This window comes from Nelumbo nucifera, chromosome 2 (genome assembly GCF_055504915.1).
Source record: "Nelumbo nucifera cultivar China Antique chromosome 2, China Antique-T2T, whole genome shotgun sequence".
Taxonomy (NCBI): Eukaryota; Viridiplantae; Streptophyta; class Magnoliopsida; order Proteales; family Nelumbonaceae; genus Nelumbo; species Nelumbo nucifera.
This window is the reverse complement of record NC_142650.1, coordinates 31,919,890-31,936,133: the sequence shown is the minus strand read 5'-3', so window position 1 is coordinate 31,936,133 and position 16,244 is coordinate 31,919,890. Positions and strand designations below refer to the sequence as shown.

Sequence of the window (16,244 nt, the reverse complement as noted above, 5' to 3'; positions counted from 1 at the left end):
CTTGTTTTTGTCATTCTCAAATAATTCAATTACTTTATGCCCAGTGATGATTTCTTCATCTGAATCAATCCTTTCAGCATCATCATAGTAAAACTCTGGGTTTAAATAGAAGCTTGCTGCGTGCAATGGTTGGTGGAGTTGACACTCCCACCTCTTATCAATGATTTCAAAAATGTTTTTATATTTTTCCTCATTTCCACTAAATGCACTTCAATGGCTTCCTTTGCCTTATCCATGGCTTCATAAATGTAGCCCATTGAAGGCTTATTCCCACGGTCCACCAATCTCAAGACCCGCACAAGTGGACTACACACCTTTAGTGTGAAGATGATGTTGTTCCAAAAAGTGGGCATCATCACTGTCTCCCCTATCTTTTCCCCTTTATTTTATTCACCCACTTTCTTTCATTCCAATCCTTTGAATTAAAAAGATCTCTTAAGTTCTTCTTCTGTTTATAAATGCTCTGCAGAGTGAGAAAGGAAGTGGCAAAGTGGGTCTTTGCTGGCTGAAGTAATTCTCTCTGGTTTGTGTACTTCCTCATTAAATTTAACAAGCCCGGATGATTATAAATATATCCTATTAGTGCATAGCCCTTTCGATTGTTTTCCTTACAACTGGCATCTTTCCAATATCTTCTAAAATCAAATCCAAACAGTGGGCAACACATGGGGTCCAAGTTAAATGAGGATGTTTTGCCATAAAAATTTCCCTAAAAGGCAATAGCACAATAAAATAATCAAACATGTGAAGATTGAAAAGTTAAAGACTACAGAAAATAATAACAAATAACAATAAAGAAATTATAAAAGTAAAAAAAAATACCAGCTAAAACATAGTTTGGAGCATTGTCTGTGATCACTTGAACATTCTTTGCCCCTATTTTCTCCACCATCTTGGCAAGTAATAAAAACAACCTTTCAACTGTTTTCACTTCATTTGAAGCATCAATACTTTCTATAAACATGGTCCCAGCACAACTATGGACCAAAAAATTTATGAGGGTCCTATCTTTTCTGTCCGTCCACTCATCAGACATTAAAGAACAGCCCCACTTTTGTCACGCCTCCTTGTGGTGTTGTAGTAATGTCTGTGTGTTCCACTTCTTTTTTCAAAAGAGGAACTCGCATCTCATAATAACTTGGGACTTTGTATCCCGACCTATATTGTCCAATTGTCTCCATCATTGCCTCAAAACTTTTTAAGCGAATGGTATTCAAAGGAATACCTGCTTGATAGAATCATCTAGCAATGCGTATAGACTTGTTCTCTTGCTTTTTTGTTATATGCATCGCTAATGGTTGTTTGCTTCAATCTTTTCTACTCCATTCTCATTCCACAACTTGTTTTGGGCTAGGTGTAGAAATAAATATATCCATGGGGCCCCTTTGTCGTTTTATGGGTGGTGGCCTACTGGGTTTAGAACACGATTCCTTAAACCCCAACCCCGAAGACCTAGTATTTGAATCAGCACTTACACTACCACTATGCTTCACACCAGATTTCCCTTGGCCACTAACTCCAAGTATGTGAACTTCATCTCCCAAATCATCTTCGTCTTCAATCATGTTCTCGAAGTCATCAAAATCTACAATGCGACCACTCTCTTCTTCCCCACTCATGCTTATTTCATAGATTTTTTTTGTTCATATAAGCTAAGATCTCTTCCCTAACATTTTTAGGACATTTAGTACAAGCTTTTGTGTTTCTCCTACACCAACAATGTGTTCCTTGGCTCTATAAATTCCTCCATTAGTAACTTTTCCGCAGAAATTACATGTCATGGTGTTCTTGAGATCTTGCAAGTGACAATATTTCCAAACTGGATCCCTTCTATTTCCTTGAGTTCCTTGGCTTTCTTCCTGACTAGCACCCACATCAGCCATTTTCTTGTTAAATATTCATGGAAGCAGTGAATCACCGTAACCTTGAATCCATGAAAAAAATTTAAATTAACATAACTATTAAGTTACAAGTATAATTATATTGAAAAATATAAAAAAAACTACAGAGGGTCAAGAAAATGATGGGTTTAAGTTGACAGTTACCTATCAAAGAAGAAAAATGTAGGGCAATGGTCAACACTGACAGCAATAGTTCCATGCTGGGTCCGGAGGAAGAGATTCTGAAATTGTTGTGTTTTGAAGTTTACCATGTGGACTCAAGGCAAGGATTGAAGGTTAAGCAGAAAGAGGTGGAAGAAGAAAAGAGGCAGTTAGAGTGGTGATGTCTTGATTCTGGAAGGTTAATTAGGCCTACTAAACGTTTTTTGTTATGAAGAAGCTTGTGCTTGGGGTTCTGGTATCATGATGATGTCTATTTCTCCATCAGCGCTGATTGGTTGCTCTTGGGGCTTTGTAGGGGGCTCAATCTCCTGTCTCCTTGCCAGTGGTGGGTTCTCATTACTGGTTTTTCTATGTTCTTGCTTCTGTGCTGGATTCCTAGCATAATATGCGATGAGTGCATTGTCGTTTTTTTTTGAATCCCAAGATTGCATTGTCTTTTAATCTTAAAGAATTGGCCCCTCAATTCTTTTCCTATATTTCATGTATGTAACAATGAACTCTTCAAATGCAAGGCACTTAACCAATCATTCTGTTCAGTATTATATCCATTGTTAAATCATAGGCCCTTAATCATTTCTCAATACTTAGCCCATGTCCTTTTTGGTCTGCCCATAGCTCTTCTAGCCCCTTTGACTTGTAACAGACAACTTCTCATTGGTGCTGTAGATGATCTCTGTATGTGCCCAAACCATCTTAATCTACTTTCCCTGATTTTATCACCTGTTGGACCTACTCCTAGGTTTCTTTAAATAAGTTCATTTATGATTCTATTCCTTAGTTTTCCCACTCATCCATCTCAACATTAGCATTTTTTGCCACACTCTTTTTTCTTGGTGTGCACATATAGACAGATATTGTTATTGTTGTTATGATAATGATCACCATTATTATTGTTATTATCATTTGTTTTGGTCATTGTTTCTCTTGGATTGGGGGAATAGACAATCACTTATTGTAATTACTACGCTAGTATTCCCTTTTGACCCCTCTAAAGAAAGAAATAAAGAAACAAGAAGGAAAGGAAGAAGAACAGTGTTCCTCAGGTTATCCTCAGAATTCAGAACTCAGTTTTAATGTTTGACGGTAATCTAGTCCTAACCAGTATATATATATATATATATATATATGCAGATACTTCAAAAGAGGACATATGCCCTCCACATCCTGGCTTTATAAGAGAAATGTGTATAAGATGTGGACAACGACAGGAAGATGGTTCTGGAGTAGCATTTGGGTACATTCACAAGGTAAGTTCTATATTTATATATAACCATATTAATTCTTTGTTTTTTGTTCAGATATCTGGACATATAAGTTTGGTCCTGGCTTATGTTTTACAGATTTAGCATAAGAGTTGAGCAATGTATTGCTGGTGGACAATAATTTGTGTTTTGCAGGATTTGAAACTTGGGATGGAGGAAATTGCTCGACTACGTGGCGCAGATCATAAGAAATTATTGCATGGTAGAAAACTTTACTTGGTCCTGGATTTGGATCATACTTTGCTTAATTCTACCCGGCTTATAGATCTGTCACCAGAAGAGGAATATTTAAAGGGCCAAACAGATTCCTTGAATGGTAGGACCTCTATTCCAGTTCATTGTCTACTATGATTGGTATTTCAAGGCTAGTTGCTTAATCATTAGGTACCTAGGCAGTGCGCAGGTGCTAGGCGGGAAACAACATTGGCCTTCTAAACCGAGGTGGCTTCCTCGCTTTTCAGTGGTTGCTCACTCACTTAATAAACATTATACTTGTGGTATTTGACAATAAATTACCAGCAATTTCATGATTCAATTAGGACCCTTACATCAGTTGGACCATTTAACCAGTAAATTAGTTTAAATGAAACCTAATACCGAGACAAGATTGGTTATGTTGTTATCAGATTACAGTCTGGTGTTGGAAAATGCATCCTTATCTGAGGAAACATACATGGAGTCAAAATCCTTAATGATATGTGCTTCAGAATACATGTGTTATTATATTACAACTACACATTTTTAAAGTGCTAATGCTATAAAATGTAATCTTGAAATGTACATGTAATATTTGGTGACCTATCAGGTACATGTAGTGTCCAACACCAGTATGCTAAGCATTCTCAAGCATCTGGGTATCATAGCTTGAGAGCAATGTTTTTCATCACTAAGAAGGATCACCTACTGAAGTGGGAGATAGTTTCTAGAAGTAGAGATGGAGGCTAGGAATCGGAAATGTCAGGTTGAGAAACACAACATTATTGGGAAATGGTTATGGAGGTGAAGTTGGAATAGGACAGACTATGTCATAGAGTGATTGGCAGGATACATGGATTGGAAAACAATGGTTGGGATGCGGGAGTTGACCCTAGGGCTTCTCGATGTTCTCCCTAGAAAGCTACTCATGGTATATTGCCTTCCATCCTTCATTACTTTAAATTTGATGCCTCTGTGGGAAACACAGTGTAGTTTTGGATAGATGCTTGGCTTGGAGAGATTCCCCTTAGTGATAAAGGGAAAGGGGAAAGTAGTGGTAAGTGGCAAGGGGTTCACCAAGAAGCGGAATGAAGATTCTTAGTTGGAATGTGAGGGGAATTGGGAGTGCAAGGAAAAGGGCGACAATAAAAGAGGTAATCAGACGGTGTGACCCAGACATTGTGCTGCTACAAGAGTCTAAGAGAATGCAGTTTAATGATAAATGGGCAAGGAGTGTATGGAAAGCCAGGGGAATTAGCTGGGTGGCTGCTTCCTCGTGGGGTGCTTCCGGGGGGATTGTAACAATGTGGAAGAAGGATGTGGTGGAAGGTCTGGAGGAGTTGATCGGAAAGTACTCGGTGTCTCTGAAGTTTAAGCAGCAAGTGGATGACTATACATGTGTGCTCACAAATGTTTACGGACCGAATGACTATAGAGAGAGAGAGGAGTTGTGGGAGGAACTGGCGGATGTTAGAGGGTTGTGGGATGGGCCGTGGTGCATGGGTGGGGATTTCAATGTGATCAGATTCTTGGAGGAGTCCAATAAGGTTAACCAGAGGGTGACAAAAAGCATGAGGAAGTTTAATAGTTTTGTGGATGCCTTTGAGCTTAAAGAGATTCCCCTAGCCCATAAGACGTTTACATGGTCAAACCTCCAATCTAGACCCATTTGCTCTAAACTGGATAGATTCCTGTTCTCTTTGGATTGGGAAGAACATTGGGGAACCTTGGCTTCTAGAGCTCTCCCAAGGGTGACCTCAGATCACTGGCCCATAGTATTATGTAAGGAGGAAAGAAGGTGTGGAGGTCCTACCCCCTTTAGATTTGAAAATATATGGTTACATCATCCAGGGTTTACTAACAAAGTGAGGGAATGGTGGCATGAATGTAACCCACTGGTGGATTGGGAGGGGATGAGATTTCATAAGAAACTACAATTCTTGAAAGCAAGAATCAAGGAGTGGAACTTGATGGAGTTTGGGAGGATAGAAGAAAGAAAGGGAGATTTGATGGATAAGATTGAAAGCCTTGACTCTAAAGAAGAAAGGGGAGAATTTGGAGAGGAAGACAATGATCTCAGGAGAGATTTGAGAAGACAGCTAGAGGATTGTCTGCACGAGGAAATTAGTTGGAGGCAAAAATCTCGATGTAAGTGGTTGCAAGAGGGAGACAAAAACACTAGGTATTTCCATTCTCTAGCAGATGGTAGGAGAAGAAAGAACTTTATCTCCAAATTGGTAGTAGATGGAGTCGAGTTAGTACAACAAGAGGAGATTGCCAGGGTCTGTGTGGAGCACTTCAAATCTATTCTAAGAAGGCTTGTAAGCAGAAGGGTGTGGGTAGAAGGTCTGGACTGGCCAGATGTAGGGGTGGAGAATAGGAGAAGGCTGGAAAGAAGCTTTACTCTAGAAGAGATCAAGGAGGCTGTGCTTTCTATGGATAGAAAAAAAGCTCCAAGGCCAGATGGGTTCACAATGGCTTTTTATCAGGATTGTTGGGATATCGTGAAAGATGATCTCTTGCGGGTGTTTGAGGAGTTTTTCAGGAGAGGAATTATCAATCCGGGTGTGAACTCTACATTTATAGCTTTAATTCCAAAAAAGAAAGATGCATCCCACTCGAAGGATTTTAGGCCAATTAGCCTGGTTAATAGCTTGTATAAGATCATTGCAAAAGTGTTGTCTATGAGGTTGAAGAAGGTATTGCCCGATATCATTGCACACTATCAAGGAGCATTTGTGAATGGGAGACAAATTATTGATCAGATTTTAATTGCTAATGAGAGTGTGGAGAACTTTAAGAGGGATAAGAAGAAGGGAGTGGTTTGTAAGTTGGACTTGGAAAAGGCTTATGACTTGGTGGACTGGGATTTCTTGAGGAGAGTTTTGACTAAATTTGGGTTTGGGGCTAGATGGTGCAAGTGGATCATGGGTTGTGTCAGGAGTTGTCATTATTCAATACTAGTGAATGGGACAGTGGTAGATTTTTTTCCAGCCAGTAGGGGTATAAGACAAGGAGACCCCCTGTCTCCTTTCTTGTTCATTCTAATTGCGGAGATTCTGGGGAAACTGATCCACAGAGCAGATGATAGGGGGCTCATTAGAGGCTGGAGAGTTGGGAGGGTGGAAACCCCCCTCACTCACCTATAGTTTGCTGATGACACGATTCTATTTTGTGAAGGTGGTAATGTGAGCTTGATCAGGAACTTGAAGTTGGTGATACAACTGTTTGAGCAAATGTCTAACTTGAAGGTTAACCTCGGGAAAAGTTGTATAGTGGGGGTGAACCTGGAGGAGGGAGAGCTAAGGGAGAGTGCTGAACTATTGGGGTGTGAAGTTTCGGGGTGGCCATTGAACTACTTAGGGTTGCCATTAGGTGATAATCCCATGCGAGAGAGCTTTTGGAACCCAGTGGTGGAAAGGTTTGAAAAAAGACTGGTATCCTGGAAAAAGAACTACCTCTCTCTCGGTGGAAGAATTACACTAATTAAGGCCACGCTTGCTAACTTACCCATCTTTTTCCTATCGGTGTTTAAAATCCCAGTGAAGGTCGCTAACAGATTAGAGAAGTTTATGAGAGATTTCCTTTGGGAGCCAGGAGAAGAGAAGAGGGATCACAGAGTTAGCTGGGAGATAGTGTGTAGGAGTAAGTCTTGTGGTGGTGTGGGGCTTGGGAGTATCAGGAGAAGGAATATGACTCTGTTGGGGAAGTGGTTGTGGAGGTTCCCTATGGAGAAGGAGAAGCTATGGGCTAAAATAGTGGCAAGTATACATGGGCTGGAGGACAATGGATGGGACGCTGGAATCAGAGCTAGGACCACAAGCAACTCTCCTTGGAAAGCCATTCATGACCTGCTACCAGTTTTCTTCCCTAATATCAGGTATGACTTGAATTCCGGTAATTCCATAAAATTTTGGGAACAAACCTGGGTGGGGAGCGCCCCTCTAAAGGATCAATTTCCTTCTTTGTATGCTCTATCTGATTTGCAAAATGAGCCGATCTTGTCTTTCATCACCCCGTCCTCTTCCACTTCTGGGATTGGGTGGAACTTGGGTTTAAGAAGGGATTTGAGGGACTCAGACCTTGATAATATTTCGAGCCTTATTGCACTTCTTGATAATGTTGTCTTAGACCCCACTAGGGAGGACTCTAGAATTTGGACACCTACCCCCAATGGCATCTTCTCTTGTGCCTCGTTCTTCAAAGTCTTAAGTCAGTCCACCAGTCCTACCTTCCCCCCTTTCCCTGTTGGTGAGGTTTGGTGCAGAGCAATACCTCCTAGGGTTGGTAGTTTTTGTTGGGAAGCCTATCTGGAAAGAATTAACACTAGTGATCTACTCCAAAAGAAGAGACCCAATACTTGTTTGTCACCTCAGTGGTGTGTTCTATGTAAAGCGGATGGGGAGACTGGTTTTCACTTACTGGTGTCTTGCCACTTTGCGAGGTCAGTTTGGGATTGGGCTTCCTCCTTATTTGGAAGCAGTTGGAATCCCCCATCAGACTTGTAGGGCCTTTTCTCCCCCACCTTTTTCAGGTGGCGGATAAAAAGGGGAAGGATAATGTGGAGAGGACTAAGGGTTGTAGTATGTTGGACATTGTGGGAGGAAAGAAACTCCAGGATATTCTCAGAAATCCAAAGAGGAGCAGCAGATCTGAAGGCTATCATACATATTAGAGCGGTACAGTGGCTGAAATATTTGAAACTATTCACAGATTACACTGTGGATGACATGTTGAGGAAGTGGGGTGAAATTGCAAATTGCACACAGACCAAGTCAGTAATGAAAGTGGTTTGGACTCCCCCACCTAGAGGATTCTTGAAATTAAATGTTGATGGATGCAGTAGGGGAAATCCGGGGCAATCGGGGATTGGAGGTGTTTTTAGGGACGAAAATGGGGTCATCTCTGCCATGTTCTCAGGCCCAATTGGAGTGGGTGACTCTCTTAGAGCTGAGATCCTTGCAGTTATGGAAGGAGTCTGAAAAGCTAAGGAGTTGAACATCAAGAAACTCATAATTGAAGGGGATTCAGAGGTGGTGATAGGATGGCTATCTAAAGATCAAAATGGGTTATGGAAGTATAACAATGAGAGGAGGAAACTCATGTGGCTGGTGCGGGAGATGGAAGTTAAGACATGTTGGGTTAAAAGATCGGCTAATTCCCTAGCTGACGGTTTAGCTAACCAAGGGGCAGAAAGGAATTCACTATTTTGGGCCAAGATATAACTTTAGTGTATTCTTTTCTCTTTTTCTTCTTTTTTCTTTCTTTTATGAGGCTCTTAGTGACTCTTGGAAGATAAGTGTGTTTATCTTCCTCCTGTAAATTTTCTACTGATGATTAATGAAAGTGTTATTGATAAAAAAAAAATAGGTGTAGTTGAGGCATAATGGCCCAAAAAGGTGAGGCGTAAGCCTCAATGTTTTAAGGAAAAAATTAATTAAAGTTTATAAATTGATGAAAATAACATACAATATGCCAAATTAAAATAATAGAAAGTATACATATCCATAAACTAGAAGTTTACAAGCAATAAGTTTCGGCATTTAAGCATTAAATAAAATAATAACTAATCAACTAACAATTATAAACATTTTACATTTCATGTAAAAAACCAATTTAGAAGAAAGGAAACAATTTAGTTAATTTGATCCAATATCATTATTATTATTATTATTATTATTATTATTATTATTATTGTTGTTGTTGTTGTTGTTGTTGTTAAAAAGAAAAAAGATCCATTAGTAGAAGAAATGAGAACAATAAAAACTTTGGGGCATTACATTTAGAAGAAAAAGAAAAATCTCATTTAATTTATCCAAAAGAAACTAAAAGCTTGATTAGTCCTTTTTTCATTGAACTCTCTTAAAACACTAAGAAAAACTAATAGAATTTGATTTGCCTTATTGGTTTTTCTTTTTTACTTTTTTATTTGGCCTATAATTATTGAAGTGTTGTCTCTATATGTTTTTAATTATAAAAGTATATATATTTTTTTGCATTGAATCACCAAGTAATCGTTGATACTGAGGCTTACGCCTTGAGGCTTGAGGTTTATGCCTCATTCTGACAAAGGCTTAAACCTCACAACTTTGAGGCTTGTGCGCCTCGCCTCAAGGAGTACACCTCACACCTTAAGGCTTTAAGCCTTTTAAAACAATGCTCTTCAATTTTTATTGATAATTCATGGGACTTGGCATTGAGGAGAGGACTAAGGGAGAGATGACAATGGTAGATGAACTAGTTATTCTTTTAGGGTTGACCTTTTTGGATCAATCTTGTTTGAACAGTAGAATTTGGAAACCTTCCCCGTCTAGTGTTTTCACTTGTTCCTTTTTCTTTAATGACCTTCAGTCAAATAACCTTGCAAGGAACTTTCTATCAAAGGAGGTTTGGTGTAGCCCTTTACCTCCAAAAATTCATGTTTTCTGCCTTTCACCCCATGTTTGTAGCCTCTGCTTGGGTTCTGGTGAGACGACCACACATATTAATATCTTGTCCTTTTGTGCACTTTATTTGGTCCTGGTTCTCTTCTCTCTTTGGCTGCAGGTGGACACCCCCTGCAGATTTGGTAAGCCTTTTTGACCCAAGCTTTTTCAATCAACTAAAGAGGTGTGGTAGAATTATGTGGAGAGCCACAAGAGCAGCTATACTCTGGTCAGTCTGGGAAAAAAGAAACAATAGGATCTTTAAAAGAGTGGAGAAATCCAAGGAGGAAACTGTAGAAAGAATAACCATTATGACTATCCATTGGTTGAAAACTCTAGATTTGTTTAAAGATTTCTCAGCTGAGGACATATTTAGGAATTGGGGAGTGGTGGCAGCTACAACATCCACAAAACCCTATTGTGTAGGAACTGTGGTCCCCAGCAGCATAACAAAGAATAAAGTTGAACTTTGATGAAAGCTCTAGAGGTAACCCGAGGCCTTCAGGTATAGGGGGACTATTCAGAGATGCAGATGGGAGAATTATTGCTCCGTTTTCAGGGCCAATAAGGGTGGGGGACTCTTTGAGAGCCAAGGTGATGGCTTTGCATCAAGGTGTAAGATATGCCAAACAATTGGTGTTACACCAAGTTGAGATAGAAGGGGACTCTAAATTGTTGATGGATTGGCTACAATCAGGCAAGTTGGGAAGCATGGATGTATAGACAGCCCATACAGGAAATTCTCAATATAACAAGGGAGATTGGTGCATGCTTTAAGTAGACAAGATCAGCTAATGGTCTGGCTGATACCTTAGCCAAACAAGGGACTGTGAAGGAAAGTTTGTTCTGGGCAGTTTTGTAATTCAGATTACTTGGGCTCAACACCTATTTTAGGGTTTGACAATTGTATCTTAATTTGTAGTAATGAAGTTCCCATTTCCAATAAAATGAAAATGTTTTTCATCACTAACACCTCATAGTTTTAAGGTCATGGTTGAAACTGAAATTGGGGAGTTATCAAAAACAGTGTTATTAAAGCATTGAAACGTGAAAGCCATACAGAAAATGCCTCAGCTTGCTAGTGGGTCAATATCTATGATGCAGTTGAATGAGATGATTATGCATCTACTAGTTCAACCAATGACTAGTTAGTTTTTTTTTTTTTTGGTTTTTTGTTTTTGATTTGTAACTATTTAATTTATTGCTTAATGAATGAAAGAATAACAAGTGCACAAAAATGTGCCTAGCGCCCCTTGTTATGGGCTAGCACTGCTAACCCATCCATTATTTCTGCTGTTAGTTCTGCTGTAGTGGGCCTTCTTTATGGGCCTGTTTTTATTTCTTTTTGTTTATGCTTAAGGCACCTGCCCAACTAAGGGCACTCTTGTAACTTTACATATTTTTATTGCAGCATATATAAAGCAATTGAGAGAGATCAAACTACTCTCTTCTCTCTTCTCTTCTATTCACTCTCTCATCTTCTTCCTAAAGTTTTTGTTGAAACTCTTCTTTCTTTCTTTCTCTTCCTATTTTTATTTTATTTTCTGAATTATTACAGGTGTGTTCTGCAACTTGGCATCAGAGCAAGTTCTAACCTTCAACATCTTCCTCTTTTTTGGCCCATACAGTGTGTATGAATAACTGATTGGCTGATTAATTAGCCAGCTTATGTAGCCCAGTTGGGAGGGTTTTTTGGAGAGGCTTTTGGGGATTTTCATCCCTAGTTGAAGCCCAAGGCAGGTTCTTGGAGATTTTTTCCTGAAAACCCTAGATAACTAGAGAAACTTAGTTACGGGTTCTAGAGACACTTTGAAGCTGGCACTTGGGGATTAAAGGGAAGTTTCTTGATTTCCTTTAAGATTGGTTTAGGCTAGACAGTGTTCTGGAACCTCTAGTAGGAGTGGCTGCACTTTCTCTTCTTCTCCCATCTTGATGGGTCTTGTGAAACCCTAGTTTTGGGTGGTTGAAGAATAGTTTTTTCTTTGGGTTAGCATTCTAGATTAGTAACAGCCTAATTTGATTTTTGTTTGCATCCATACAGTCAATGGAGCAAATTGGTGGAGAAACCAAATATCCCATATTTTTCGGGTTTGGACATGGAGGGTTTGTGGAGACTTTGTTAGGAGTAGTGACCATTGTAAAGTTGGATGGAACCAATTATTTGGCTTGGTCTTAGTTTATAAAGATACATGTGTGTAGTAGAGGTTAATGAGGTTAGAGCACCAGGAGCAAGAAGAAACTTGCGGAGGATGATCCTACCTATGAGAGGTGGATGTAGGAAAATTACACAATAGTGGGCTGGTTAGTAAACTCCATGCAGCCACATATTAGTCAGCACTATTCCCAAAAAGTGAATGTTGCCTGGGCCTACAAATTGATGAATGATGTGATTAACCTAAGATAGAGGGAGAAACCCTTAGCCATTTACTTCTCCATGCTGAAATATCTTTGGTAGGAGATTGATTTGATGGAGACTGTTGTTTGGGGGAGGTATGCCTTCCTTTCATTGCTTCATAAGAGCAACTAGTAGATTTTCTAACTAAGGGAGTTCCCAAAGCAAAGCTACAACATTATGTAAGCAAGATGGGCATGATTGACATCTATGCTCAGCAGGGTGAGTGTAGAGAGATTGGGCTGAATGGGCCTTAGTTTTCTTTGTTTTAAATGACTTCATTTTTGCTGTAGTGGGCCTGTTTTTATTTCTTTTTGTTTATGCTTAAGTCAGCCGCCCAACTAAGGGCACTCTTGTAACTTTACACATTTTTATTTCAGCATATATAAATCAAATGAGAGAGACAAAGGAGAGAGATCAGACTACTCTCTTCTCTCTTCTCTTCTCTTCTCTTCATTCTCTCATCTTCTTCCTAAAGCTTCTGCTGAAACTCTTCTTTCTTTCTTTCTCTTCCTATTTTTATTTTATTTTCTGAATTATTACAGGTGTGTTCTGCAACTTCTTGCTAGCATATCAGCTAAACCATTGAATGATCTATGTTTTCATCCCACTACTACTTGTCTACTTCGGAGTCTCCTTCCATCACCAGATTGTTTAAAAAGCACGCCTCAGGCGCGCCTAGGCGCACAGGTGAGGTGCATTTTAGGGTTGGCGCCTCGCCCAGGTCCTTGGCACAGCCCTTTCAAAAGGTGCACGCCTAGTGTGCCTAGGCAGATTGATCAGCCCTTTCTAAGGTTCCATGCAGTCGGCTAATCTCAAGACTGCATGGAAAGCAAATCGAGAAGCCCTAAGAAGGCTCTGACACCAAGTAGGTAATAACAAACAGAAAAAAGGGGGTGAAAAGAATGGAAGATGGGATTAAGAGATAAAAAAAGGAGCAACATGGGAATAAGAAAAAGGGGAACCCCACTCTTATTATTTTATACTTTTAGATAAAAACCTGTACAAAGACCAAAGTGCCCTTAATAGGGTGGCCATCTCTAAAAGAAATAAAAAATAAACAGATTATGGGTTGGGGCCCACTAACTAACTAAAGGAACAAAAGAAATAAGAGAGCCCAATAACCCAACTGTAGAGAACACTAATGTGGTCCCCACTGTGTTCGTATGTCAGCAATTAGTTATGATTAGGATTAGTATTTCAGCTTTATCTTATCTTGCCATGTAAACAATTCAGTCCTTTTACAATTATGACACTATGTATCTAAATTTAAGAGTGGGGTGGCTGTTTCTAATACAACCACTCTCTCTTTTCTCAGAAATCTCTCTCGAGCTCTCCCTCTCCTTCTCTCTTCTCCTCTTTTTTTCTTCTTCTCTTTTTAGTTTCTGTTCAAAACCTAAGACTAGTTGCAATCTTGTACGACTACTTGGTATCAGAGCACTCGATCTAGGGTTTCTCATGTGGAATTAATTCAGCCAACCACATGGGAATTATTTAGGGCTGGAAGTTTAGAAGGATTTTTCATTCGGCTGATTCTTGGAGATTACAAGAAGTCTTCAGCAACTGTCCAAGGATTGGAGAGTGCTCCTTGTAATCAGGAAGAATCAGAGAAGAATTAAGTGATCAAGGTTAGGTCTTTGATCAAGATTGGAGGTGCCGATCAGATTTTTTTTGGTTCTTTGATCAAGATTGAAGTTTTCAAAGAGGATTTTCTCAAGATCAGTTTGTTTTCAGAATTTTCTGGGGTTGATCAGAATCAAGATCAGTTTTTTGAGCAAGACTCTAGGTGGCGATCAGAATTTCAGGAAGACTTTTGGATCAAGATCAGTTTTTTTCAAAAATTTCTGGGTAAAATTTTATTCCTTCTTGAGGTCGGCAGCAAGAATAGCTTAATCTGAGAGATACGGCTATAAAAAAATTATCTTTTTTATGATTTAGGATTTTAAGAGAAAACCCTGAAATCCAAGACTGTTACTGTGTCCGGGTAAGAGATTAGACTTGCCTTTTTTTATTTAAGTTTGGCGGGTATCAGATTTCTGTTCTCTGTATTCAAAGACCTAGTACTGCTGAATCTGATTTCTGTCTCTAGGCTGACTGTTATTAGAACCAGCAGGCTGACTAATACAGTGATTTAAGTTTGCTTCTATTCTCTGTTTCAAAAACCCAGTACTGCTGAATCTGGTTTCTGTTTCTAGGCCAACTGTTATTAATTTCCAAAATCAGTAGGTTGACTGATATAGTGATACAGTGAATTGGAAAGTGCTTTTAATTACTAAATCTGAATTCTGCTTCTAGACCTACTGTTATTAGTTTCAGACCCAGTAGGCCGATTGTTACAGTAATTAGAAGGTGTTTTTTGGGACTGGTTTAGGTAACATGACTGAGAACACTTTCCAGATTACAACTGTTAAGTTTGATGGATCAAACTACTTAGAGTGGGCCCAATCAGCCATGATGGCCATTGGGGGTAGAGGAAAACTGAACTATTTGTTTGGGGATATGAAGGAACCAACTAAGGAGGATCCCATTTATGCTAAGTGGATTTAGGAGAATTATTTGGTGATGACATGGCCGTGCAACTCTATGCAGCCACACATTAACTAAGGAGGATCCCATTTATGCTAAGTGGATTCAGGAGAATTATTTGGTGATGACATGGCCGTGCAACTCTATGCAGCCACACATCAGCCGAAACTACTTATGGGCAAAAACAACTAAGGAAATATGGGTTGTTGTGAAAGAAACCTACTCCTAGCCCCTTAATGTTGCTAGGGCTTATGAGCTGAAATGTGAGGTTAAAAATCTCAAGCAAGGAGAGAAATAGGTCTTTGTTTATTTTTCAATCTTGAAATTCCTGTGGCATGAAATTGACCACCTTGAAACAATTGAATGGGAGAGTCAGAAGGATGCACAGACTTACAGAAAGCAGGTTGAAACTAATTGAGTGTTTGAGTTCCTAGCTGGTCTAAATTCTGAATATGATATTGTGAGACAGCAGTTGTTGACAAGAGACGGTGTAACTCTATCCCAGGCCTATTCCCTAGTGCACAGTGAAGAGACTAGGAGAAAAGTTATGCTACAACAATGCCTTTCGAATCAGCCCTAGCAGCAATTAAGCCCAAATCTGGGGGTGATAAGGAAAGAGATATGAAGAAGGAAGCTAAGAAGGACCTAGTATGTGAGCATTGCAAAAAACCTAAACATACTAAAGACACTTGTTGGAAGTTGCATCCACATTTAGTTCCAGCAAAACTCAGAAACAAAAAGGGGAATGCAAATATGGCTATTAACACTAATAGTACAACCTCATCTAGCACAAGAGGCACTCCTCTAGACACCCTAGCTGCTGTCTGAGCTGCTCTAACTCAGTTGGAAAATGAAGTTGGTAATTCAGCTCCACCTCCTCAGACACCATCAGCACCTCCTACCTCAACTTTTGCTCATTCAGGTAATCGGGCCTCAGCTCACCATGCCTTAGCTACAGGTAATGGAAAACATTCTTGGATAATAGATTCAGGAGCATTTGACCATATGACTGGCTTACCATCACTGTTTACTACCTATCATTTATCTTCCGGCAGAGACAAAGTGTCCATTGCTGACGGATCCCTTGTTCCTATTTCTGGCAAGGGAGACATCAAGTTGTCTAATGCCATTTCCTTATCTTCGGTTAGTAGCATTACAAAAACCAGAATTGTTCAGTAACCTTTTACCCTGATCGATGTGTTTTTCAGGATCTGGAGACAAGGAAGGTGATTGGGACTGGCCATGAGACAAATGGAGTCTATCTGCTTGGAGGGAGTTCTCATTGGGAAGATAGTGAAACTAAGAGGTCTTTTGTTTCTCAGTCTGTTGATCAAGTTATGCTTTGGCATAATAGGATGTGTCATTTATCTTTTTGAGCTTT

General features: G+C 39.6%; 1 protein-coding gene across 2 annotated transcripts in view; it reads left to right on the top strand.

Moving 5' to 3' along the window:
• Positions 1-16,244, top strand: part of CPL4 (C-terminal domain phosphatase-like 4) — a 79,372-nt gene that overhangs the window by 34,417 nt on the left and 28,711 nt on the right. For both annotated transcript variants that reach the window (XM_010267316.3, XM_010267317.3), the window contains exons 4-5: positions 3,195-3,310; positions 3,461-3,641. In XM_010267316.3, the coding sequence (XP_010265618.1) occupies positions 3,195-3,310; positions 3,461-3,641 (297 nt within the window). The remainder of the gene's footprint in view (positions 1-3,194; positions 3,311-3,460; positions 3,642-16,244) is intronic.